The 27,782-nt window shown below is 44.6% G+C and overlaps 1 protein-coding gene across 7 annotated transcripts in view; it reads left to right on the top strand.

Annotated features, from left to right (window-relative positions):
• SLC24A2 (solute carrier family 24 member 2) overlaps positions 1–27,782 on the top strand; it is a 469,645-nt gene that overhangs the window by 328,981 nt on the left and 112,882 nt on the right. For 6 of the 7 annotated variants that reach the window (XM_073542706.1, XM_073542707.1, XM_073542705.1 and 3 more), the window contains one exon: positions 15,068–15,118. The exons of the other annotated variant lie outside the window; for it this stretch is intronic. In XM_073542706.1, the coding sequence (XP_073398807.1) occupies positions 15,068–15,118 (51 nt within the window). The remainder of the gene's footprint in view (positions 1–15,067; positions 15,119–27,782) is intronic. 7 annotated transcript variants of the gene reach the window in all.

Consider the following 27,782-nt stretch of genomic DNA (forward strand, 5'->3'; position numbering starts at 1 on the left):
CAGCCCTGGGAGGGCAACACATATGCCGACTGCTGATCGGGCAGCGTTATTCCCACGAACCTCCAAACAGCGTCCATGAAGGCAAAGTTTTTGGTTTCCGGGGGCAGTATGATTGCAAAGCTGAACCTTAAAGGAGTGGAGCCTGTGGCTTAATTGGACTCCACCCGGGAAACCATAATCATGCCACCTAAAGAAAAGATGCACACTTTGAAAGCTTTGTCGATTCTGTGTGTGGTGTGGTATGTGTGTTTGTAGTTGTGCTAGAGATTTCTCAGCTTTATTCCGTTAACTGCCCCCGCAGTACGCGTCAAGCTTACTAGAGGGATAAGCGAGGCTCTGGCACGTGAGATCGAGAAATAACAGGTCTAGCATTCCCGTACATGTCCAGGGCTGCATGCACGCTACACTGAAAGGACCAGCTTTTGTCGCTTACAGGTGCAGATAACCTGCTGAACTCCGTTAGTGATGGGGATCTGGGATTCAGATTATTCCCCGCGAACGATGATTTCCCAGTAAGTTCAGGTCAACCGCAATTCCGGAGTTAGGCCTAACCGTCATTCCTGAAAAAATTACGTGTCCAAACCACAGGTGCTGTAGCTTGCTTAACAGCTCGGCAGCCGTTCTCAGGCCCAGTATGGATTCAACAACATTGTAGAAAGTTGATAAAGGGTACAGTTTCACCGGATAACACGTATATACAGTATGTAGCCTAGTTTACACATTAAAAATATATGTCTATAGATCAAGAGGCAGACTCAGATGTTCTCAGGCCCAGTATGGATTTGACCAGATTGTACAAAGTTGAGAAAGGGTACTTTATCACTGGATAGCAGGTGTATATATAGCATAGTTTAAACATGTAAAATCTCCGTGTTCTCAGTATGGATTACACAGCAATCTAAAAAGTGGAAAAAAGGAAATGCATTTGAGGCGTACACAACTACATACTTTTGGTGTTATTTTTAAATCTTCATATATATTTCTGTCTCAGTAATACAGTCCAGCCTCTCCACAATAGGAAATGAGATGCATACAATTACTGACATAAAGGCTAGTGATTGCAGAAATCTAGGAATTACTATTCACGGGAAAAACCGTCACAATTCTCATAGGCGATGCTGACCCTCAATTAATTTGTGTGTTGAGACAGTGAAAACATTTTTTTGTGAATAAAGTCTTGCTGTATCGCACTTCCGTTGATTCCATCACTGTTACTCAACTCAATCAAATTTTTATCACAGGGAGCGATGTAAACATAATGCTCACTGGCTATCATGATCTGTCACGTAACTTTGGAGTGTAAAAGACAGAAGCCACAGGCCGTAGGCGATTCTATTTGATTGGCATGAGAGGGCACATTTTAAAATGTGCGCCGGAATGTCACACGTTTGTGAGTAGGAAAACTGTGAAAGCTGATGATAAACCACCACTGCATGTCATTGTGAGTCGACGTCCATAAGAAATGGAAGCCATTGATCATCTGGAGCTAGAGCCAGGCCAGAAGAACTGGGCATAGCGACATCTTAACCATCATCTTTCAGTTCAATCAATTTGTAGTGGCACTCCCAGTGAAGGATTTGACAGCCCAGACTACACAGCGGAGGAGCAGGGAGAGGTAAACATTGCAAATGCTGGGGCCCTGCCCAAGCAAGGGGGCACACTCGTGGGCATCGGTACTGGCACTGGGCCCCTCATAGTACGGCGGTGTGTCTGACGGCGGGTGTGCACCACCACCGTCAGAGACACTTGATTGCACTATGAGGGACCCAGTGCCTGCGCCCAAGAGTCGGCCTACCCACCTGTCCAGGGCAACGGCACTCGCACGGTTTCGTGCGCTAGGTGGTGACCCCGGCCATGGGGGGGCAGCCCAGTTAGGGCGGTTTACAAAGTGGCATATGTTGATGTGGGACATTCAACTGCTGCAAAAGGCGAAATAGGTCAAGTTCGCGGAATAGGAGGAGGACCAAAGCAAGCCATATTTCTGGCAACCTTTGTGTCATCAAGGGAAGGTGGGACAAAATCCTTGGAAACCCATGCATGGTTCATTTTAATGAAGGTTAGATCATCCACATTTTGGGTTGACAGACGGGTCCTTTTTTCTGTCAGGATTGATCCAGCTGCACTGAAGACTCTTTCCGATAGCACACTTGCAGCTGGGCAAGCGAGTTCCTGTAAGGCAGTGGTCCCCAACCTTTTTTGCACCAGGGACCGGTTTCAAGCAAGACCATTCTTCCATGGCCCGGCAGGGCGGGGATGGAGGTGTGGCAGGGGCGGGTCTTTGGTCATAAGGGGGCAGGGCTATGGACACGGTTGTAGTGTAGCAGTGCATACTTATAATTAAATAACATTTATAATGTGACTCAACTCACCATAGGTTTTGAATGAGTGCTCCATCACCCCCTTCTCCCCATCATTGCCTTCACCCCATCACTCCCCTCTCCCCATCATTGCCTTCACCCCATCACTCCCCTCTCCCCATCATTGCCTTCACCCCATCATTGCCTTCACCCCATCACTCCCCTCTCCCCATCATTGCCTTCACCCCATCATTGCCTTCACCCCATCACTCCCCTCTCCCCATCATTGCCTTCACCCCATCATTACCTTCACACCATCATTGCCTTCACCCCATCACTCCCTTCTCCCCATCATTGCCGTCTCTCCATCATTGCCTTCACCCCATCACTGCCGTCTCCCCATCATTGCCTTCACCCCATCACTCCCCTCTCCCCATCATTGCCTTCACCCCATAACTCCCCTCTCCCCATCATTGCCTTCACCCCATCACTCCCCTCTCCCCATCATTGCCTTCACCCCATCACTCCCCTCTCCCCATCATTGCCTTCACCCCATCATTGCCTTCACCCCATCATTGCCTTCACCCCATCACTCCCTTCTCCCCATCACTCCCTTCTCCCCATCACTGCCTTCACCCCATCACTGCCTTCACCCCATCACTCCCTTCTCCCCATCATTGCCTTCACCCCATCACTGCCGTCTCTCCATCATTGCCTTCACCCCATCACTGCCGTCTCCCCATCATTGCCTTCACCCCATCACTCCCCTCTCCCCATCATTGCCTTCACCCCATCACTCCCCTCTCCCCATCATTGCCTTCACCCCATCACTGCTGTCTCTCCATCACTTCCCTCATGGCCTTCTCCTCATGTCCCCATCTCCTCCAGGGCCAGGCTACACAAACACAGACCAACACACACACACACACACACACACATATATATACACACACACACATACATACATATTATACGTACACACACACACACCACCTCTCTCCTCTCACCTGCCCGCCGCCCACGCTTCCTCGCTCTGACACAGCAGCGGCCGCGCTCCTCTCTGTGTCAGAGACAGGAAGCGCGGGCGGCGGGCAGGAAGCTGGACGGGTCCTTGCAGCTCCGCTCCTGCTATTCCCTCTTGCAGGCAGCGGAGCTGCTTGGATCGCTCCCTGCCGCCGCTACACACGCCGCCCCAGCCCCCGCTACGCCACTGACCGCCCCTGGCTCCCCTTGTGTCCGCGGACCGGCAAGGGCACTGCAGCGGCCCGGTGCTGGGCCGCGGACCGGCGGTTGGGGACCCCTGCTGTAAGGCATATTGTGCCAATTCAGACCAGGTGCCCAGTTTAGCGGCCCAATAGTCAAAGGGGAATGACCTGTGTGGGAGAACATCGATATGGGAGGAAAAGTAGTTTGTAACCATAGTTGACAACTGCTGTCTCCTGTCACTTTCCATCGATGCAGTATTACCAGTTGTGTGAGCGGTACTTAAAAAAATCAGTCCACAACATTGTCATGAAACCCCTGTCTCCAACACCACTTCTGCTGTGTGCACCACGAACACATCTGCCAAGCTGCCCCCGGCCCGTACGGCTCGTGTGAGAACCATCAACGCTGCTGTGTGCTGGGAATGCCTCAACCAACCGGTTTACCAGAGTTGCTTGTTTATTAGCCAATATTAGGTCAAGGTTCTTGTGTGGCATGATGTTTTGTAATTTGCCTTTATAGCGTGGATCCAGGATGCTGGCCAACCAGTAGTCACCATCGTTCATCATTTTGGCAATTCGGGGATCCCTTTTTAGGATCTGCAAGGCATAATCTGACATGTGGGCCAATGTTCCCGGTGTCAATGATGCACTGCGAGTGCTGGTTGGAGGGGCACTTTCTGGCAAATCCACATCCCTCCAGTCACGCACAAACCCTGTACCAGACCTTGCCACGCCAACATTTTCACTTGCCCCACGAGATGCATCCTCCTCCCCTAAGTAATCATCCCCATCATCCTCCTCCTCCTCTTCTTCCTCCACCTCGTCCAGGAGAGGTCCCTGAGCAGACAATGGCTGAATGTCATCAAGGATTCCCTCCTCCTCTTCCTCCTCGTCAACATTGGCTGCAGACGCCTGCTTCTTAAGGTGCGTCAAAGTTTGCATGAGCAGACGCATAAGTGGGATGCTCATGCTTAGGATGGCGTCGTCTGCGCTTACCAGCCGTGTGCATTCCTCAAAACACTGAAGGACTTTACAGAGGTCTTTCAGCTTCGACCACTGCACACCTGTCAACTCCATGTCTGCTCTCAAAGTGACTGGCCGTGTATCCTCCCACAAATGCATTATGGCCTGCCTCTGTTCGCACAGCCGCTCAACCATGTGCAGGGTGGAGTTCCACCTTGTTGCAATGTCGATAATGAGGCGGTGGTTGGGAAGGTGGAGCAATCGCTGCAGCTTCTGCATACGAATGGAGTGTGCAGGCGACCGGCGGATGTGCGCGCACAGTCTTCGCACCTTCTGGAGCAGGGCTGTTAACTCCAGATAATTGTTGAGGAAGCACTGCACCACCAGGTTCAAGGTGTGAGCCAAGCAAGGTATGTTGCTGAGTTTTGAAAGGGCTATGGCTGCCACAAAATTACGGCCGTTATCACTAACTACCTTGCCTGCCTCTAGATGTATACTGCCCAGCCATGACCGAGTTTGTCCCTGAAAGTACTCGGCCAGCACCTCCGCGGTGTGTCTATCGCCCAAACACATCATCTGCAACACAGCCTGCTGACGCTTTCCACTAGCTACTCGATAGGGGGACACCTCGTGTGCAACAGTGGCAGCTGCAGATGGAGTGCTCGTACGACTGCGCTCTGTGGACGAGCTTTCGCTTCTGGAGGAGGAGGGTCGAACGCCTACAGCCAACTGTTTCCTATACCGTGGGCTAGGCAGCACTGCCCCACCACCACTGTCCCCTGTGGACCGTGCATCCACCACATTAACCCAGTGCGCAGTGATGGACACGTAACGGCCCTTGCCATTCCGATTGGACCATGCATCTGTTGTGAGGTGCACCTTTCCACTCACTGACTGCTTGAGTGCATGGACAATGCGGTCTTTCACATGATGGTAGAGGGCTGGGATGGCTTTGCGAGAGAAGAAGTGGTGACTGGGTAGGTCATAGCGTGGTACTGCATAGGCCATGAGTTCACGGAAAGCTGCGCTTTCCACCAACCGATAGGGCATCATCTCTAACGAGATTAGTTTGGCAATGTGGGCATTCAAACCCAGTGTACGCGGATGAGAGACTGAGTACTTTCTTGACCTACTCATAGTCTCTGGGAGGGTGAGCTGGACTTGAGAGCTGCATATGGTGGAACTAGCGGTGGACAGGGCGGACTGAGAGAGGGTTGATGATGGTGATGGAGTTGGTGTTCTTTCTGATGGCCTAGATTCAGTCTTTCGTTGATATAACAGTGGGATTCCCTGACTGCTTTGGCCTTGCAACGACACCTCAACATTTGCTGCTGTGCTAACCGGTGGGCTTACAGTGGGGGAAACAATGTAGCGTTGCTGACTACCTTCTTTGTGATCAGTTGCACATGTGGTACTTGAGGTTTGGTGTTGTGTCCACGCTTGCAAGTGCATGCTGGTTAAATGTCTAAGCATGCAACTGGTATTCAAATTTTTCAGATTTTTCCCTCGGCTAAAGGTCTTTGTGCACTTTTTACAGATAACCTTGGCCTGATCATGAGGATTTTGTTCAAAAAAGTGCCACACTGCACTCTTCCTACTTTGGTAGACATTTTGCGGCCTAGCACGCTGTGCTATTTTGACCGTCTGGACAAGCTGTCCAGCAACTCTTTTGATTTTTGGAACCTGTCTTTGGAGTGCTCCGGGCCTGCCAGATAACAGCTGTTGCGATGTCGATGTCTGCTGTGGATGCTCCTCCTCCTCCTCCTCATCTGAGCTATTGGAAGCAGCACCCTCTTCCCCCAATGGATGCCAATCTGGGTCAACAACTGGGTCATCCATCACCTCCTCTTCAATGTCATGTGCACCTTCCTCTGTGTCACCGTGTATGGTGGTATAGTATGCGGGAAGGGGCACCTGAGTCTCATCAGGGTCATAATCTGGCTCATTACACTGCGAGGACAATGTAGTGCTCTGAGTGAATGTACCAGCAGAATCATCTATCAGTGGCTGTGCATCAGTGCACTCCATGTCAGATTCATCTTGGCCTGGGTAATTCACCATTTCACTTGATAACCCAGGCATGGTATGTGAAAACAGCTCCATGGAGTAATCAGTTGTATGGCCTGCATCATCCTTCAATCTTGGTTGGGGTGAAGGACACAAGGAAAGGTGTGGTTCATGAACATGAGCCTCCAATGACGACTCAGTGCTTTTATTTTCTACAACTTCAGAAGAGGAGGCGATAGAGCTGGAGGCTGTGTCAGCAATGTAAGCCAAAACTTTTTCCTGAAGCTCTGGCTTTAAAAGCGGTTTGCCAACTCCTAGAAAACTAAGCCTTCGAGGCCTTGTGGAGCCAGACGATGACGCAGGCTCAACACCTCCTGCATTCGGTCCTATTTTGCTTTTGCCACTACCATCAGATCCAACACCATCATTACCAGCTGGCAACCCCCGCCCAATTCCACGGCCTCTTCCACTAGCCTTCCTCATTTTTGGTTAAAATGTACACAAAATCCCCCAAACTATATAGTAATGTAAAACAAGGTACAAGGTGTATATAGGACAGGGGAGATGTAGAATTTCTGAACACACTTGTGGACACTGTTGGATTGTGTGAGGCCCAGTGAATATCACACCGCTATGTCACAGGCAGAAATTGGCTAGTGTATGACACACTACAAGGTGTATATAGAATTGGGCAGAATAGGAATCTCCCTAGAGTGTAGGTCTGTAAGAACGGAACAAGTCCTCGACTTATCCTTACAGAGTCGCACAGCTTCACTGTGGCCGTGATAACAGCCGTTACACAGTACTGAGAGAGGAGCGTGCACGTACACCGCTGTCCGGTGTCCGTAAAATTGTCAAGCTCCGTGTTTTTTAAGTATACGGACTGACACACGCTGTCTCTCTATAGTTTTGAATGTGATCAAACAGCAAATATACTTAACTGTTTGAAAAGCAGACAAAACTAGAAGGTGGAGGTCTGTAAGAACGGAACATGTCCTCGACTTATCCTTACAGAGTCACACACAGAGCTTCACTGTGGCCGTGATAACAGCCGTTACAAGGTACTGTGTGAGGAGTGTACACCGCTGTATGGTGTGAAAAAATGCACGCAAAAATTTGGATTGCTTTTAAAAAAGCAGTTTGCAGAGCAGTGGGAAAACAGCAATGCAGCTATCAGGAAGTCTTATAAGGCAGCCTAACAACCAACACAGCTGATCCAGCAAAATATAGCCTCCACTTGCACTGCACACACAGTGACTGGTTTGTTGTACAGGCAAAATCGCTAGCAGTAGAAGCAGTTTTTGGTGTCTTCTTCCCTGCCTAACGCTCTCCCTACAGAATCAGCAGCAGCTCTCCCTATTCTGAGATCAGCATGAGTAACATGGCGGTCGGCGTGCACTCCCTTTTATACCCCCTGTGACGCCCCCCCAAAGCAAGCCAATCATTTGCATGCCCTTCTCAAAGATGGTGGTGACCCCTGCCTATGTCATCACGTTGCCCACAGTGTCCGTGGATCCTGATTGGCTGAAAAAGGGCGGAAAACAAACTTTTGAAACGCGACTTTGTCGCTAAAGTCACCGAGCTCGTGGCCGACCTCACCCTAGGGTCGGGTTTCGTTTCATGAAACCCGACTTTACCAAAATTCGGCGACTTTTGAAATTTTTCGACCCGTTTCGCTCAACTCTACTCATGACTCAATATCAACATGGGTTTGTAAGGAACCGTTCCTGTCAGACTAATCTGATAAGCTTTTATGAAGAGGTCCGTTCCGGACTGGACCAAGGGAATGCAGTGGACGTGGTGTACATGGACTTTTCAAAAGCTTTTGATACGGTGCCACACAAAAGGTTGATACATAAAATGAGAACAATGGGGATAGGGGAAAATATGTGAAAGTGGGTTAAGAGCTGGCTCAGGGATAGGAAACAAAGGGTGGTTATTAATGGAGCACACTCAGACTGAGTCACATATTTATTAATGACCTTGTAGGGGGCATAGAGAGTACAATTTCAATATTTGCAGATGACACTAAACTCTGCAGGGTAATCAATACAGAGGAGGACAATTTTATATTACAGGAGGATTTATGTAAACTAGAAGCTTGGGCTGATAAATGGCAAATTGGCTTTAATGGGAATAAATGTAAGGTCATGCACTTGGGTAGAACAAACAAGACGTATAATTATGTGCTTAATTGTAAAACACTGGGCAAAACTGGCACAGTCAGGCAGCTGCTGCAAATGCAAATAAAATAATGGGATGCATTAAAAAAGGCATAGATGCTCATGAGAACATAATTTTACCTCTATATAAGTCACTAGTGCAACGACACTTAGAATACTGCGTACAGTTCTGGTCTCCGGTATATAAGAAAGACATAGCTGAACTGGAGCAGGTGCAAAGAAGAGCGACCAAGGTTATTAGGGAACTGGGGGTCTGCAATACCAAGACAGGTTATTACACCTCGGGTTATTTAGTTTGGAAAATTGAAGGCTTAGGGGTGATCTTATTACAATGTATTGATATATGCGAGGACAGTACAAAGACCTTTCTAATGATCTTTTTACTCTTAGACCTGTGACGGGGACAAGGGAGCATCCTCTACGTCTGGAGGAAAGAAGGTTTAAGCATAATCACAGACGCGGATTCTTTACTGTAAGAGCAGTGAGACTATGGAACTCTCTGCCATATGATGTTGTAATGAGTGATTCCCTACTAAAATTTAAGAAGGGACTGGATGCCTTTATTGAAAAGTATAATATTACAGGGCATATACACTAGTTTCCTTAATATTGTGTTGATCCAGGGAGCTTGTCTGATTGCCGTATGTAGAGTCGGGAAGGAATTTATTTCCCCAATGTGAAGCTTACTGTTTACCACATGGGTTTTTTTGCCTTCCTCTGGATCCACATGTTAGGGCAAGTAAGTATAGGATATGGGTTGAACTAGATGCTTAAAGTCTTCCTTCAACCTTAATAACTATGTTACTAGATGGAGGCCCGATGCTATCGCATTGGGAGGGCGGTGATGTCACGATGGGGGCAGTCTATGCTGCATTGAGAATCTCTCCCCTCATGTGCTCACCAACCCATCCACTCTCTTTTCCCCATGTGCTGACTTCTCGAATCTGTGCTCTTTTCTTTGACCTGTCTACCCCATGTGCTATCCCCCTTGTCTGCTGTCTCTCTCCTTCCTGCATTCTCCCCTCATGTGCTGTCCTGTTTGAGCTGTCTCCCGCCGTGCTCTGTCTCTCACCCCTGTGTCTGACCGATTACAGAACATACCACAGCTCCTGGGCAGGGGAGGAAGCAAAAGACAATACTGACATTACAGCAGGAGATCGCAGAGGATACATTTTGTGAGGTAAAATGTTGTTTAATAACAGTCAGTGAAATATTTTACGTCACAAAATGAATCCTCTGTGATCCCCTGCTGTAATGTCAGTATTGTCTTTTGCTTCCTCCCCTGCCCAAGAGATGTAGTATGCTCCGTACACAGTCAGACACGATTTTTAAAATGAACTTTCGTTTGTGGGAAAACCTCTTTAATGTGACCGGTTACCTCTGATTGTAGACACGTTGCGCACCTGCCACCGGGATCTGCCGAATGATTCACTACACGCGCAGGCGCAGTGCAATGGTGTTCCACAGGTGGTACCGCGCAAGAGGCGGTGAGTGTGAATGAGAGTGTGAGTCTGTGTGTGGTGCATATAGAATGTGTGTGTGTGGTGCGACGGTGTTCCGCTGGTGGTGCCACGCAATAGATTGGTACCAGCAGCAGTTTCCATATTGAGACACCCAAGTGATGGGTGTCACAATATGGTGTCGGTTAACTTCCTCCACTTGGAATTCTGGGATGCGGTGACATCTGGACAGAACAGGAAATGAAAACAAGGCAGTAAATAGATTATATATATATACAGTGGGGCAAAAAAGTATTTAGTCAGTCAGCAATAGTGCAAGTTCCACCACTTAAAAAGATGAGAGGCGTCTGTAATTTACATCATAGGTAGACCTCAACTATGGGAGACAAACTGAGAAAAAAAAAATCCAGAAAATCACATTGTCTGTTTTTTTTCATTTTATTTGCATATTATGGTGGAAAATAAGTATTTGGTCAGAAACAAAATTTCATCTCAGTACTTTGTGATATATCCTTTGTTGGCAATGACAGAGGTCAAACGTTTTCTGTAAGTCTTCACAAGGTTGCCACACACTGTTGTTGGTATGTTGGCCCATTCCTCCATGCAGATCTCCTCTAGAGCAGTGATGTTTTTGGCTTTTCGCTTGGCAACACGGACTTTCAACTCCCTCCAAAGGTTTTCTATAGGGTTGAGATCTGGAGACTGGCTAGGCCACTCCAGGACCTTGAAATGCTTCTTACGAAGCCACTCCTTCGTTGCCCTGGCGGTGTGCTTTGGATCATTGTCATGTTGAAAGACCCAGCCACGTTTCATCTTCAATGCCCTTGCTGATGGAAGGAGGTTTGCACTCATAATCTCAAGATACATGGCCCCATTCATTCTTTCATGTACCCGGATCAGTCGTCCTGGCCCCTTTGCAGAGAAACAGCCCCAAAGCATGATGTTTCCACCACCATGCTTTACAGTAGGTATGGTGTTTGATGGATGCAACTCAGTATTCTTTTTCCTCCAAACACGACAAGTTGTGTTTCTACCAAACAGTTCCAGTTTGGGTTCATCAGACCATAGGACATTCTCCCAAAACTCCTCTGGATCATCCAAATGCTCTCTAGCAAACTTCAGATGGGCCCGGACATGTACAGGCTTAAGCAGTGGGACACGTCTGGCACTGCAGGATCTGAGTCCATGGTGGCGTAGTGTGTTACTTATGGTAGGCCTTGTTACATTGGTCCCATCTCTCTGCAGTTCATTCACTAGGTCCCCCGCGTGGTTCTGGGATTTTTGCTCACCGTTCTTGTGATCATTCTGACCCCACGGGGTGGGATTTTGCGTGGAGCACCAGATCGAGGGAGATTATCAGTGGTCTTGTATGTCTTCCATTTTCTAATTATTGCTCCCACAGTTGATTTCTTCACTCCAAGCTGGTTGGCTATTGCAGATTCAGTCTTCCCAGCCTGGTGCAGGGCTACAATTTTGTTTCTGGTGTCCTTTGACAGCTCTTTGGTCTTCACCATAGTGGAGTTTGGAGTCAGACTGTTTGAGGGTGTGCACAGGTGTCTTTTTATACTGATAACAAGTTTAAACAGGTGCCATTACTACAGGTAATGAGTGGAGGAAAGAGGAGACTCTTAAAGAAGAAGTTACAGGTCTGTGAGAGCCAGAAATCTTGATTGCTTGTTTCTGACCAAATACTTATTTTCCACCATAATATGCAAATAAAATGAAAAAAAAAACAGACAATGTGATTTTCTGGATTTTTTTTTCTCAGTTTGTCTCCCATAGTTGAGGTCTACCTATGATGTAAATTACAGATGCCTCTCATCTTTTTAAGTGGTGGAACTTGCACTATTGCTGACTGACTAAATACTTTTTTGCCCCACTGTATATATCTCTCTCTATCTACATTATATATCATATATACAGTAATATATACTGTATATTACTATATATTATATATACCCAAGTATAAGCCGAGGCCACTAATTTTGCCACAAAAACTGGGATAACTTATTGACTCGAGTATAAGCCGAGGGTGGGAAATGCAGCAGCTACTTTCAAAAATTTCAAAATAAAAATAGATACCAATAAAAGTAAAGCTAATTGAGACATCAGTAGGTTATATGTTTTTGAATATCCATATTGAATCAGGAGCCCCATATATTGCTCCATACAGTTCATGATGGGCCCCATAAGATGCTCCATACAAAATACGTCCCATATAATGCTCCATAAAGTTCTTGATGGGCTCTTATGCCATATAATGCTGCACAAAGGTTAATATCCTCCATCCCATAGTCCAGTGCCCATATACCCATCACACATCCTCCATCCCATATTTAACCATTATGACATCATAATGAGCGGCGGGGCTTGCAACCTATGGTGACATCAGCTCACCATGGCAACCATTGTGATATCATAATGAGGGGTGGGGCTTGATACATACACACTTTTTCCCCATTATGTAGATAGGGGCAAAATTGTTTGGGGAATTGGAATACGCGGGGTTAAAATTTCACCTCACAACATAGCCTAGGACACTCTCAGGGTCCAGACGTGTGACTGTGCGAAATTTTGTGGCTTAGTTGCGACGGTGCGAATGCCAATCCCGGACATGCATACATACACTTGAGCTTTATATATTAGATAGATATATATATATATATATATATATATATATATATATACCGTATTTTTCGCTTTGTAAGACGCACTTTTTTCCCCCAAATTTGGGGGGAAAATAGGGGTGCGTCTTACAATGCAAACATACGTTTTTTGGGCTGCCGCTGCGGGTGTCCGTTACTTGCCGTCACCGCGCTGGGTCCTCCGGGTGCTGCCACCGCCACGCTGGGTCCCTCGGGTGCTGCTGCCGCCGCCGCGCTGTGTCCCCCAGTGCCTGCCGCCGCCACCGGGCTCTGTCCCGTGCTGCATGGGGGGCTCTGCCGTTCCATCCATGCCTGCGCAGTGGCTTGCTTCCTGGAAAATGGCCGCCGCGCAAGCGCAGATGGAGATGTCGGCACTGAAATCTCGGGAGGTTTTTTTTTCTTTTTTTAAGTATATATTTGTGTGTATGTGTGTTTTGAAGAATATTTCATTTTAAAATGATGTGTAAATGACAGAGAAGTGCTCTATGTAAAAGCTCATGTTATAATCGCACTGCATTTGGATGTAAATCGTATGCTATGGGTGAAAAATCAGATTGTACTCACACAAAAAACGCATGACAATTGCATTACACTTGTCCGGCTCTCCTGCATCAAAATCGGACTGTTGTTTTTAATCGCTAGTGTGTCTCTGCCCTTATTCTAGAAGCGATTGAAAAATATTATGTACCCCAAAATGTTACCAATATAATTATCCCATACTAAACCAGCCTCCACTCGGGTGCGTTATCTGTCACTGGAACTATAAGGGAGTTCCCACGTTACTGGTAGAACAAAGACTCTGGAATGGCAACATGGCTGCCACCCACTCAAATAAAATCCTGTGAATTCTGCACTCCCATATCCAAATTCCCCCCTCCTTCTTCTGAGCCCCACTGTGCCTAAACCAGGCAACCGTCCCTGGGTGACCCGGCGGCCATCCTTCTGCCCGGGGTCACCATGGAGACTATCAGCACAGCGCTATCCCAATCGCCTTGTGCAAGTTGGAGCGGGGCTGAAGCTCTCTCTGCTATGCCGATCTATGTCGCTGTCTCCCAATTCTGCCAAAATGGTCGTACCTGCAGCTGATTATGGGCACAGCGGGGGTTTGACACCACAGCTCATCTTATTCATGATGAGCTGTGGTATTCCCCATGCCAGAAATCTTGCTTCAATCTGATTCGAATCAGATTGCTAGCATGGCGCACGCCACTCGTCATATGATTCAGATTCATGAAGAAACATGCACCTGTTCATGAATCAGGAGCGTGTGACTCCACCACCCCCACTCTTCAAGATATGTGAGAAAATCACCATACTTGATGAATCGGGGCCATTATTTTAAAGATATTTACCATCAGTAGACTTTTAAGGCTGAAATTGGTTGGCTCCAAGAGAGACATTTAGAATATATCCCTTGTCCAGTTTGAAGCCTACGATGAAAAGCAAGCAAAGTGTTACTTTAAAAAATCTGTAACGCTATGCATAAATCTGTATTAAGGCTCTGTGCATGTATTTAGTGTCAAGCAAGAGATTGAAACCTAACTTGGGAGATTGGAAAGATTTACCCTTAGGAACTTATTGCTATGCAGCTAGAAAATGTAAGCTACCATCTTATGTGCCTTTGAGCATGGTGATCTTAGACTTATGTGTAATTTAGTTTATTGCAAGTACCTGAACATAAGAAACCTCAGAAAAGGATTTGATGAATTGACTATTGTTTACAGAGTGATCCTATATTTCCCTCCAGCTGTTATAGCAATGTTTCACCTTTTCATTATAATACTGCACTGTTGACTACTGAAAGTAATTTTTGCAAATCAACGAAAAAAGTGGACGGTGTGATTTTGTAATGTGACAGTGTTAAAAAGTGGACATTTTCCTTCATTAGGTTTTCAAGGCCAAAATTGAATTGCCCCAGGAGGGGCATCTAAAAAAAATCTAGCGTAATTTTTAAAAAATATGCTAATCCAAAAAGTTGGTTCAAACAATCAATAAATTTCCCACAATATAATCCCCTTAACAAATGCCACTTTTGCTGAAATGATTTTTATTAGTTCTGCAAAATACTTAAGCGTCTATTCCCATTAGTTACATACTGAAATGACCACGTCAAGTCCTACTAACTCCACCAGCCAGAAGCAGCAGTGTTTGCATGTATTCTTATTGTTAATTAGAGAACTAAGTTAGAAATTGTCTTTAAATGAATACTAGCCATTACATGGGGCATTTTTATTTCTTGTGTTCATTTGCCTGCAGTATTTTTATTTCTGGAGCCTTAATCTTCTGTTTTTTGCTGTGATGTTGTAGAACTTGGATCATATGGAAAGCTAAAATATTATGACACTATGACTGAAGAAGGTAAGATTTTTTTGGAAATTTTCTAGCATCTTGTTGTTTGTAATGACTTATTTGTACCTTTTTTATTTGTGTGATTATTATTCATTCCTGCATGGTTCACCAAGGCTTCTGCAGATGTTGGTGTTGATGTTTGCTTGGTTTGATGTCGTTTGCCTTCAGTTGTATTTCTTGTGTTGTACAGATATATATGGATTAACTTAAAGGATGCCAAATGTGTTCTAACATGTTTGGCTATAAATATGTTTATTATGACTTTTCTGTTACTCAATTTTAGGGTAGGAAGTTTCTCAAAGGAGTTACTATTGAGGATATGCATAGCATAATTATTATTACGTTTGACTTATTGCCATTTGATGACAGAAAACTGATTAGTAATTACAGTGCAGAGTCTATTATACTTTTGTGAGATAGATCTAAGTGCACTGCCATGTCTTGTTCATTTATGTTCTGTGACAAAAGTGTAATATGCATTTATAAATAGCTTTGAGCATACTCTCAGATTAAAAGACTGAATTTTATCATTATTTCTGGAACACTGCTCGTCACTGAAAGCAGAATTTTTCTTAAGTGTGGTTATTAAGAGAACTAAACAATGTACAAAGACAGGAAATTCTGAAAAAAAAGATTATACTGCATTTACTGCAGGTTAACATAAATGGGCCAGTGGTTCAAGTAAAGAGACTGCATAAGTGCCACGGCTTCTTCAGAAAGCTAATCAGTAATGCAGAAGACCTCTTAAGAGTATGCTCACACTGGGCGTTTTTGCTGCGTTTTTTTATGCTGATTTTCAGCTGCTTTTTACAGTACCAGCAAAGCCTATGAGATTTCAGAAATCTCATGCACACACATTGTTTTTTTTTTTCATCAGGATTTTGTGCTTTGCTGCGTTTCTTTGACATAGAGCAGGTCACTTCTTTCAGCGTTTTTGCAACGTTTTTCACCCATTGACTTGAATGGATGGTGAAAAAACGCTGCAGATGCGTAGGTTGATATTTTTTGCAGCGTATTTGCTGCAGAAAAGTCTAGGACAGGAGGATGTGACCTCAGTCAGCTATGCTACCTCTAGATGGCAGGCTGCATGGTTGCAAAATGTAACCATACAGCATATCATCCAGCAGAGAAACTGAGCAGCAAACCTGAGCCCCATTCACTTGAATGGGGGGCCCAAACACAGTGCTTGCCATGCTGTCATGTGCATGACATCACGGTAAACACCACTTCTGATCGGCAGTGAAACCATCCCCGCCGTTGTCAAAAGATCATATGAGCCTGCATCTGTGATCGAAGGTATAAAGTTTACCTCCGGTCACTGGTGTTAGCTGATGAGACTACTGCTCCCATCAGCCGATGCCTGCTGCCGCTAATAACAGTGAGAGCAGAAGCGACTGATGGGAGTACTCATCAGCTGGCTCCTGTGCTGTAAATAAATAATTTAAAAAAAAAAAAAAAACATTCATGAGTTCCCCCATATTTTTGATAACCAGCCAGGCAAAACTCACAACCCTCAGCTGTCAGCATTAGCAAGGCTGGTTATCAAGACTAGAGGGGTCCCCATGCCATATTTTGTAATTATTTAAATAAATTTAAGAGAACCAGCCTTGCTCTCCATTACTAACCTCTTGGCTTGATGTCACCTGAAATTACAAAGCTCTGTAGAGGAATAAGTGGATTTTTGTCCGTGCTGCCCAAAAGATGAAGTTCCAGAAAGTTGACAGTGGTTTATTCTATGCGTTTCAAGGTTTTTTGCAACCCCTTCATCAGGAAATACCACATGAGACATGCATAGGTGGTGCATTAAATACATACAGATTTAAAAAAAAAAACAAGTCAGATGACACATGTCAAAGTTCATAGTTAGATGCCACATGTCAAAGTTAATAGTTTGCCGACAAATAGTTTGTTATCATTTGCTATCTGCTAATATTCCTCTTACAAATGATTTTATTTTTTATTTCTTTATCCCCTGACATGATGTGTACTCAGGCGGTGGAAGTGAATATCGCTGCAGAAGAAGTTGCACTATAGTGATGTTATAACTTTATATACTCTGTGTAATGGAGGCCTGAGCTCATAGGTTTTCAGTTCTGTAGTATTTATCAGAATCAAGCAGGTTTACAGATAAGACACAGCAGGGTTAAAGCAGATGAAGATAATAACGCAGTGAGCAAACGTACAGACCGTGGAGATGTATGAAGTCCAAGTTGCCAGATCCAGAGACCTGGAGAGCAGGCCAGGCCTGCTAGCAGGAAACAGTCCTTGAAGTGGAGGTGGGTGCAGAGCTGATCCTGAAGAAACAAGTCTTTACAATGAGACCAAGATTCACAGGCAGGCGGGGTATCCCAAGGTAACGAAGAGACGAGCTAGGTAGCAGTCCTTCCAGCTTGATAACAAGTATACTCAAGCAATGAGTAATCATACAGAGCCTCCTTATATACAGAGCAGACAGGAACAAGAGAGATCAACACAGGAAATAAGATGGCCCCCGTTGAGGCTCGTGACTCCATCTTGGATGAGGGCAAAAATGAACTAAACTAAGGGCAAAGCAGAAACTGAGCGACAGACATAAGGCAAGGATTTCAGAGAAACGGATATGCAGGCCAAGTCCTTACAAGTGATTTCATAAAATTAGGGTATGGTCTGTGAATGGGTCCTTTATTAAATATTCTTTTATTAAATATTTCTTTATCTTCCGAATTGATATGTACTTCTCAGGTGGTGGGAATTAATAGCGCTGCAAAAGGAGTTGCGCTATAGTGATTTCAACTGAAGTTAGAAAGTATGGTGTTTAATATGACTTGCACTGGCTGCTGGGCGGTTCATGTTTGTGCTGAAGCTGCTAGGAGTCTTGTGCTTCCTGGGATAGTGCAGTGTAGTCCTCCTGTGATGTGATGATAATGCGATGTTACATCAGCTGAGCACATTGCCCGTCCCAACCTTCCGTCTAAGACATGGCAGTTCATCAATCTTTTCTTCTTTTATACAATTTTTAAAAAAATTGGAATAATGAGCCGGACTAAAAATATAACTTTTTTTTTCATTAATAAAAATCTTATTTTCCAGGACGTCCCTCCTGACAGCAACACCAGGAGGTTGTCCTTGATAGGGACAGGAACACAGAAGAGGTTAAATGGCTCCTCTGTCACAATCCATGCTGGATTGTGACAGATAAAAGCACATGTAACCTTTTATTTACCTTTAAGCTGTTTGCTTAAAGTTAGTTTTGCCACCGGTGGCCATTAGGGTCATTACACAGTGGTATCTTTAGTTCTAGTTTTGCCCCCGGTGGTGGCTAGTATTACATGGGATTCACTAGCAGGTGTGATGGCTCTGGCTCTTGCCTATAAAGGAGAGTCAGGTGGTCTCACTCACTGTTGGTGATATTGGTCATTTCCAACCATCCTTGGTGGAGGAAGGAACTAGAGAAGAGTTCCTTGCAACTCAGTCAGAGTCCTGGTGTGGAAGGAGCAACAGTGAGGAGTTCCTTGCAGCTCTGACAGAGCTTTGGTGAAGTAGCAGCTATTCAGGAGGAAAGCTGCACTCAGGTGCTGGACTCTGTTGCTGGGAGCAATAGCAAAAGAGCAAAGCTAAGTGGTTTTTCCCTGTTTGTAACTTTCCTTATGTGTTTTAGTGCAGTGGTGGGATTAGTTTCTGCACCGTCCAATTCATTAGAAAGGGATAGGTGCAGGGCGAACTAGGGTTTTTAGGTATCTTGCTCGTTGCCAGGTGCAGAACCTGCCTAGGGACTGTCAGGAGTGTAGAGACACTGACTCAGGGGAGTGCAGGAGGTCTCCACGTCCCTGTTCCCTATTGCAGGGCCCTCCATTGTATTGGTTTCCCTGGTGTTTCCCTTATCTCTTTAAATTCGTCCTGCTGGAGGCGGTGTATCCAGGGTCACTGGTGTCATAGAAATTCGCCCTGCTGGAGGCGAAGTATCCAGTTCTCTGTGACATCACACCCTCCCCACTCACACCCTTCAGTGTTTTTCCTGTCCCTATCAGGGACAGATGCAGAGGAGCGCAGCCAAGATGAGCTGTTCGGGGGGCTAAGTGCCCGCAGAAATACAGTGTTTCCTGTTAATAAACATACAGTATAACAGCGATGATATTGGAGGAATGGGAAGAATCGGGGAAGAAACTGATAGTCCAAAAGGACTTCAGGTACCGTCTTCCTTTTGATCCAGAAGATACAAAAGTGTGGGAGACAGTCCCAAAGATCGACATACCTGTTGCCAGGGTGTCGAGGAAAACCGCTATCCCCTTCGAGGATTCGTCCGGCCTGAAAGATCCGATGGATAAGAGATCAGAGGACCTCCTCAAGAAAGCCTGGGAAGCATCAGCAGCCGTTATGAAGGCTATCATAGCATCCACCTCGGTAGCCAGATCAATGAGCTTATGGGTGAGCGAGCTAGAAGACCAAATTAGGGACAAAACCCCCAGAGAGGAGATCCTAAAATCACTGTCTCTCCTGAGAATGGCTACCGACTTCATAGTGGACGCCTCAACGGAATCAGTCCGCTTTGCCGCAAGAAATAATGCCCTGTCTAACGCAGCACAATGAGCGCTGTGGCTGAGATCTTGAGCAGGAGACACTCAGTCGAAAAACAAACTGTGCTCTATACCATTCTCAGGACTCCACGTTTTCGGGCCCGTATTGGACAAGCTACTCGAAAAAGCTTCCGACAAAAAGAAGGGCTTTCCCCATGCTCAGAGAATTCAGGGTCACTACTCAATCATATTCTCCATAAAAAAACCAGGAGGAGAACACCGAACCATAATTAATCTGAAACCACTAAATCAGTGGGTAACCTACAAGAGATTCAAGATGCAATCTCTAAAAGCAGTTATACCATTGATAAAGAATGACTCAGTCATGAGCACCCTAGATTTGAAGAGTGCCTACTACTATGTGCCCATCCATATATCACACAGAAATTCCTCAGGTTCGCAATAAAAGATCACGGGAAGATACAACACTACCAGTTCCGTTGCTTACCATTCGGGCTCGCCTCCACGCCCCGGGTCTTCACAAAGCTTATAGCAGAGATCATGGCCTATCTAAGGGAAAGAAATACCCTCATCATACCATACTTGAACGACCTGTTGCTAGTGGCAGACTCTCCACAACAGATGGAGGAAGGAAAGCCGTCCCTTTCCTGGTGGACCAACACACAAAACCTCGGGAAAGGAAGACCCTGGAGACTGTTGCCATGTACAAACATCACTACCGACACCAGTATCAGAGGTTGGGGGGCTCACATGGAAGGTCGATACCTCCCAGGGGACACGGGGCCCATCAATACGCAACCGGTCCTCAAATTGCAGAGGAAATCAGGTAGTGGACTTTCTGAGCAGAGAGAAGGTCCAACCTTCAGAATGGTCACTAAGCGAGGAAGTCTTCAGACAGCTATCCCAACGCTGGGGGACACCAGAGATTGATTTATTTGCCACAAAGAAAAACTCAAACAAGGAAATTCTTTTCTTTCAACCCAGAAGACAGCCCAACAGTAGACGCTTTGGCTCAAGAATGGAACATGTAGCTCGCTTATGCCTTCCCGCCACTTCCTCTTATACCAAGAGTCTTAAGAAAGATCCAGGAAAGCAGAGCATCAGTAATATTGATTGTTCCTTATTGGCCCAAAAGAAGTTGGTTCTCCCTACTAAAATAGATTGCACGGGAAGATCCAATATTACTACCAGCGAGATGGGACCTTTTAACTCAGGGACCCCTAGTACATCAGAGACCGGAGATGCTACAGCTATCGGCCTGGATCCTGAGGCAGAGATCCTAAAATCAAAGGGGCTCTCTGACCCAGTAATATCCACTATGTAGAATTGTAGGAAATCGGTAACCTCAGCCATATACCGGAAAATATGGAAAACATTCTGTTCCCAATGTAAAGTGCCAGTATCAGTCACCCAGGGTCCAGATATTCCTCATATTCTTGACTTTCTCCAGGCAGGCTTTGACAGAGGACTAAGGCCTAGTACTCTGAAAGTACAAGTGTCAGCCTTAGGTTCATATTTTGACTTCCTTCTAGCCAATCATCCTTGGGTAGTGAGGTTCATAAAAGCCACACAGCGTATGAGACCCACAATCCATAGCTCAATACCACCTTGGGATCTCAGCTTGGTCCTAAATGAGCTACGCAAGGATCCATATGAACCACTAGAGCAGGCCCTCTTAAGATCAGTGACACTCAAAACCCTCTTCCTAGTAGTAATAACTACTGCTAGATGCATAGGGGAGATTCAGGCCCTGTCTATAGAACATCCATATTTAAAGATCCAAGAAGACTGCATCGTCTTGAAATTAAATCCGGCCTTTCTTCCCAAGGTGGTTACAGATTTCCACCGGAGTCAAGAAATAGTACTACCTGCTTTCTGCCAGAATTACAACAACGAGAGAGAACGCTCTCTCCACCTCTTGGATGTTAAAAGAGCCGTTCTCCAATACTTAGAACTTACAAAAGACTGGAGAGTAGACTCTAATCTCTTTATCCAAATGGCAGGCAAAAACAGAGGGAAGAAGGCATCGAAAGCTACCCTGGCTAGATGGTTGAAGTCAACTATCAGTACAGCATATTTGTCGGCGGGGGAAACTCCGCCAGAAAACCTTAGGGCCCATTCTCTAAGAGCCGTTTCTGCCTCATGGGCAGAGAGCGCGGGAGCATCCATGGACCAGATATGCAAGGCTGTAACCTGGTCTAAATTTAATACCTTTTGTAAACATTATAAATTGAATATTACGGCAAATCATCAAGCAGCCTTTGGGAGGAAAGTCCTCCAGGCTGTAATCCCACCCTAGTTGGAGTCAATTGGTAATTCTCCTGGTGGTGCTGTCAGGAGGGACGTCCTGGAAAGTAGGAATAGGTCCTACCGGTAATGGTATTTCCAGGAGTCCATCATGACAGCACCCCCTTATATACCCTCCCTTGGACTTCCAGTCTATGTGATGTAGCATGTGTAGAAGGAAGTTCAATAAAATTGCCTTGCACCCATCCTGGTGTGGTAGTTATAAAATCACTGAAGGGTGTTAGTGGGGAGGGGCTATTTAACCTCTTCTGTGTTCCTGTCCCTATCAAGGATAAGAAGGACAACCTCCTGGTGGTGCTGTCATGATGGACTCCTGGAATTACCATTACCGGTAGGACTAATTCCTACTTTTAACTGATTAAAGTTCAAAATCTACACTTTTTACAGTTGTGGCCAAAAGTATTGACACCCCTGCAATTCTGTCAGATAATACTCAGTTTCTTCCTGAAAATGATTGCAAACACAAATTCTTTGGTATTATTATCTTCATTTAATTTGTCTTAAATGAAAAAACACAGAAAGAATTGTCCTAAAGCCAAATTGGATATAATTCCACACCAAACATAAAAAAGAGGGTGGACAAAAGTATTGGCACTGTTCGAAAAATCATGTGATGCTTCTCTAGTTTATGTAATTAACAGCACCTGTAACTTACCTGTGGTACCTAAAAGGTGTTGGCAATAACTAAATCACACTTGCAGCCAGTTGACATGGATTAAAGTTGACTCAACCTCTGTCCTGTGTCCTTGTGTGTACCACATTGAGCATGAAGAAAAGAAAGAAGACCAAAGAACTGTATGAGGACTTGAGAAACCAAATTGTGAGGAAGCATGAGCAATCTCAAGGCTACAAGTCCATCTCCAAAGACCTGAATGTTCCTGTGTCTACCGTGCGCAGTGTCATCAAGAAGTTTAAAGCCCATGGCACTGTGGCTAACCTCCCTAGATGTGGACGGAAAAGAAAAATTGACAAGAGATTTCAACGCAAGATTGTGCGGATGTTGGATAAAGAACCTCGACTAACATCCAAACAAGTTCAAGCTGCCCTGCAGTCCGAGGGTACAACAGTGTCAACCTGTACTATCCGTCGGTGTCTGAATGAAAAGGGACCGTATGGTAGGAGACCCAGGAAGACCCCACTTCTTACCCCGAGACATAAAAAAGCCAGGCTGGAGTTTGCCAAAACTTACCTGAAAAAGCCTAAAACGTTTTGGAAGGATGTTCTCTGGTCAGATGAGACAAAAGTAGAACTTTTTGGGCAAAGCCATCAAAATAGAGTTTACAGGAGAAAAAAAGAGGCATTCAAAGAAAAAAACACTGTCCCTACAGTCAAACATGGCGGAGGTTCCCTGATGTTTTGGGGTTGCTTTGCTGCCTCTGGCACTGGACTGCTTGACCATGTGCATGGCATTATAAAGTCTGAAGACTACCAACAAATTTTGCAGCATAATGTAGGGCCCAGTGTGAGAAAGCTGGGTCTCCCTCAGAGGTCATGGGTCTTCCAGCAGGACAATGACCCAAAACACACTTCAAAAAGCACTAGAAAATGGTTTGATAGAAAGCACTGGAGCCTTCTAAGGTGGCCAGCAATGAGTCCAGACCTGAATCCCATAGAACAACTGTGGAGAGATCTAAAAATGGCAGTTTGGAGAAGGCACCCTTCAAATATCAGGGACCTGGAGCAGTTTGCCAAAGAAGAATGGTCTAAAATTCCAGCAGAGCATTGTAAGAAACTCATTGATGGTTACCGGAAGCGGTTGGTCGCAGTTAATTTGGCTAAAGGTTGTGCAACCAAGTATTAGGCTGAGTGTGCCAATACTTTTGTCTGGCCCATTTTTGGAGTTTTGTGTGAAATGATCAATGTTTTGCTTTTTGCTTCATTCTCATTTGTGTTTTTTCATTTAAGACAAATTAAATGAAGATAATAATACCAAAGAATTTGTTTGCAATCATTTTCAGGAAGAAACTGAGTATTATCTGACAGAATTGCAGGGGTGTCAATACTTTTGGCCACAACTGTAATTAATGGTTTACTTTTAATTAATTGTCCATTTCAACATGTAACTACCCACATCGGATGCACTGGAAGGAACCTGCTAATATAGCTGAATGGTCTAATTGTCTGGCAATAGATCTTGAGGAAACTGAAGCGTGTCTTTTGGAGTTCGAGGCAGAGATCTTTTTCTTGGTTCAGTATTTAATATTCTTTTTTTGTCAAACAAACCTGTGAATTCAAAGACACATGTTATTATTATGATTCAAATGATAACAAACTATTTGTCGGCAAACTATGAACTTTGACATGTGTCGTCTAACTTGTATTTTTTTTTTTTTTTTTAAATCTGTATGTATTTAATGCACCACCTATGTATGTCTCATCTGGTGTTTCCTGATGAAGGGGTTGCAAAAAACCTTGAAACGCGTTGAATAAACCAATGTCAACTTTATTAATCATCTGGAACTTCATCTTTTGGGCAGCGCGGACAAAAATCTACTTATCCCTCTACAGAGTTCTGTCTCATCTAGTCGGTGACAGACTTGTGGATCTGCTGCAGCCCTTATCTATACATGCTTTCAACACCTAATACCAGGTGAACAGTTTTTTGGCTAAACCGCTTATTGTATACTGTATGCGGGATAAGACCCTATTTTGCTCTTGTGTCTTCCTTTTCTTCACAATACTGAAATTACAAAGGTGACAACTATCTCCCCATCTCTACAGGGCAAGTGAGAAGAGCATCTTATAGATGCACCTTTTTTGGGGTGGCTGAGAGCTGATGTTTTTAGCCTAGGGGAGCAATATCCATGACCCCTTCCTAGGCTATTAATATCAGCCCACAGATGTCTGCATAGCATTTGCTGGTTGTTAATTATAGGAGGACCCTACATAATTTTTTTGAGGGGGGCCACCATTTTAATAGCTATTAAAGGCTATGTATACAGCTGTGAGCTGATATTAAAAGCTTGGGAAGCTGCATGGGTATTACCCCCTTCCCAGGCTATAAATCTCTGCCCCACCCATTGCTTTTCCTCTGCTACATTTTTTTCAGAAAAGTAATCTTTTAATAATTAAATACATGTACAGTAAGCTGCACACACTGTACTAATTGTATATATCCCTGACATCTATATATCTATTCTATATGTATATACTGTATGTAATCCATTTATTCTATCCTATCGGCGCCTTCTGTGATTTCACGGTACACGACTGCTGAATTGCCAGCTTTTATTCTATCTATTATATACAATGGGTATGGAAAGTATTCAGACCCCTTTAAATTTTTCACTTTGTTTCATTGATGCCATTTGGTAAATTAAAAAAAAGTTCATTTTTTTTTTCTCATTAATGTACACTCTGCATTCCATCTTGACTGAAAAAAAACAAAGAAATTTTTGCAAATTTATTAAAGAAAAACTGAAATATCACATTGTCATAAGTATTCCGACCCTTTGCTCAGACACACATATTTAAGTCACATGCTGTCCATTTCCTTGTGATCCTTTTTGAGATGGTCCTACTCCTTCAATGGAGTCCAGCTGTGTTTAAATAAACTGATAGGACCTGATTTGTAAAGGCACACACCTGTCTATATAAGACCTCACAGTGCATGTCAGACCAAATAAGAATCATGAGGTCAAAGGAACTGGCCAAGGAGCTCAGAGACAGAATTGTGGCAATGCACGGATCTGGCCAACGTTGCAAAAGAATTTCTGCAGTACTAAAGGTTCCTAAGAGTGCAGTGGCCTCCATAATCCTTAAATGGAAGAAGTTTGGGACCACCAGAATTCTTGCTAGACCTGGCCATCCAGCCAGACTGAGCAATTGTAAGAGAAGAGCCTTGGTGAGAGAGCTAAAGAAAACCCCAAGATCACTGTGGCTGAGCTACACAGATGCAGTAGTGAGATGGGAGAAAGTTCCACAAAGTCAACTATCACTGCAGCCCTAAAAGAGCCAGGCCTTTATGTCAGAGAGCCTCTTCTCAATGCAAGACATATGAAAGCCCGCATAGAGTTTGCTAAAAAATGCATGCAGGACTCCCAGACTATGAGAAATAAGATTCTCTGGTCTGATGAGACGAAGATAGAACTTTTTGGTGATAATTGTAAGCAGTATCTGTGGAGAAAACCAGGCACTGCTCATCACCTGCCCAATGCAATCCCAACAATGAAACATGGTGGTGGCAGTATCATGCTATGGGGGTGTTTTTCAGCTACAGGGATATAACAACTGGTTGCAATTGAAGGAAACATGAATGCGGCCAAGTACAGAGAGATCCTGGATGAGTGCTCTGGACCACAGACTTGGCCGAAGGTTCACCTTCCAACAAGACAATGACCCTAAGCACACAGCTAAAATAACAAAGGAGTGGTTCAGAACAACTGAGACCATTCTTGACTGGCCCAGCTAGAGCCCTGACCCAAACCCAATTGACCATCTCTGGAGAGACCTGAAAATGGCTGTCCACCAACGTTCACCATCCAACCTGACGGAACTGGAGAGGATCTGCAAGGAAGAATGGCAGAGGATCCCCAAATCCAGGTGTGAAAACCTTGTTTCATCATTCCCAAGAAGACTCATGGCTCTACTAGCTCAAAAGGTGCTTCTACACAGTACTGAGCAAAGGGTCTGCATACTTATGACCATGTTATATTTCAGTTTTTCTTTTTTAATAAATTTGCAAAAATTTCTACATTTCTGCTTTTTTTTTCAGTCAATATGGGGTGCAGACTGTACATTAATGAGAAAAAAAAGAACTTTTTTTTAATTTACTGAATTTACCAAATGGCTGCAATGAAACAAAGTGGAAAAATTTAAAGGGGTCTGAATACGTTCCATACCCACTGTATATATGTCACTGACATCTTTATATCTATCTATTCTATGTGTATATATCTATTCTATTCTGACCTGTCACACTGTGATTTTACTGTACGCCGCTTCTGAATTGTCAGCTTTTCAAAGGATCTAGAGGTATGGTTCTACAGGAAGTAGTTTTTATTTTCTCTGGGGGCACACAACTTTATTAGCATGCACAAAGAGACACAAGTTAGCCCCAAAAATGCATGAAAAAAACACACCAAAACCGCAAGCAAAAATGCACCAAAACATGCGTTTTTGTCCCAGCTTCTTTGCTGCCAAGAAATCAGGTTTTACTGCAAAAAAAACACAGCAAAAACTCCCAGTGTGAACATACCCTAAGATAACCTGTCACCATGAAAATATTAGTCAATCTAGTAGCATCATGTCATAAAACAATGTGCCCTGTAACCTATTGATTAACTCGTTTGCTCATTCTGGGCTTAGGAATCCAGTGGATGGTGTCACTCAATGATTGAATACCTTCCTTGTATGGCCAAACATACAGATTTTAGTGACTTCAAAGCCCAGAATGAGCAGTGATTTAGATAAATAGAATGCATAGTATATTAAAGCTGTAAATCAGAATTTGTTTTCATTTCAGCTCGATTAATGCCACTAATGTAAGTTCATTGACCCTAGTATTATACTCCCTAACTGCTGTCTTTGTCTGTTCCTGTCGTCTCTCTGGTCCCTCACCACCATATTGTGACCACAACTTCTGCCTGACCGGAAATCAAATGTAATGGTCACAAGCTCTCTATGTGAGTATATGAGAGCCTTGTTTTGGCTCTCATAGACTTACGTTAAATAGAGATTTCCAGATCACCCAGGAAACACTGGAGCGATCCTCACAACCTGCAGAGGATGACCTGAGCGGTTCCATTAACAGATAAAGACGGTGGCTGTTAACCCCTTAGTGACAGGCTTGGTCATCAAGTGCCAAATTGACTATTTTTACAATTCTGACCACTGTCACTTAATGAGGTTAT

Source organism: Dendrobates tinctorius, unplaced genomic scaffold, assembly GCF_039654945.1.
Source record: "Dendrobates tinctorius isolate UK_male_01 unplaced genomic scaffold, ASM3965494v1 ptg000128l, whole genome shotgun sequence".
NCBI classification, from domain to species: Eukaryota; Metazoa; Chordata; class Amphibia; order Anura; family Dendrobatidae; genus Dendrobates; species Dendrobates tinctorius.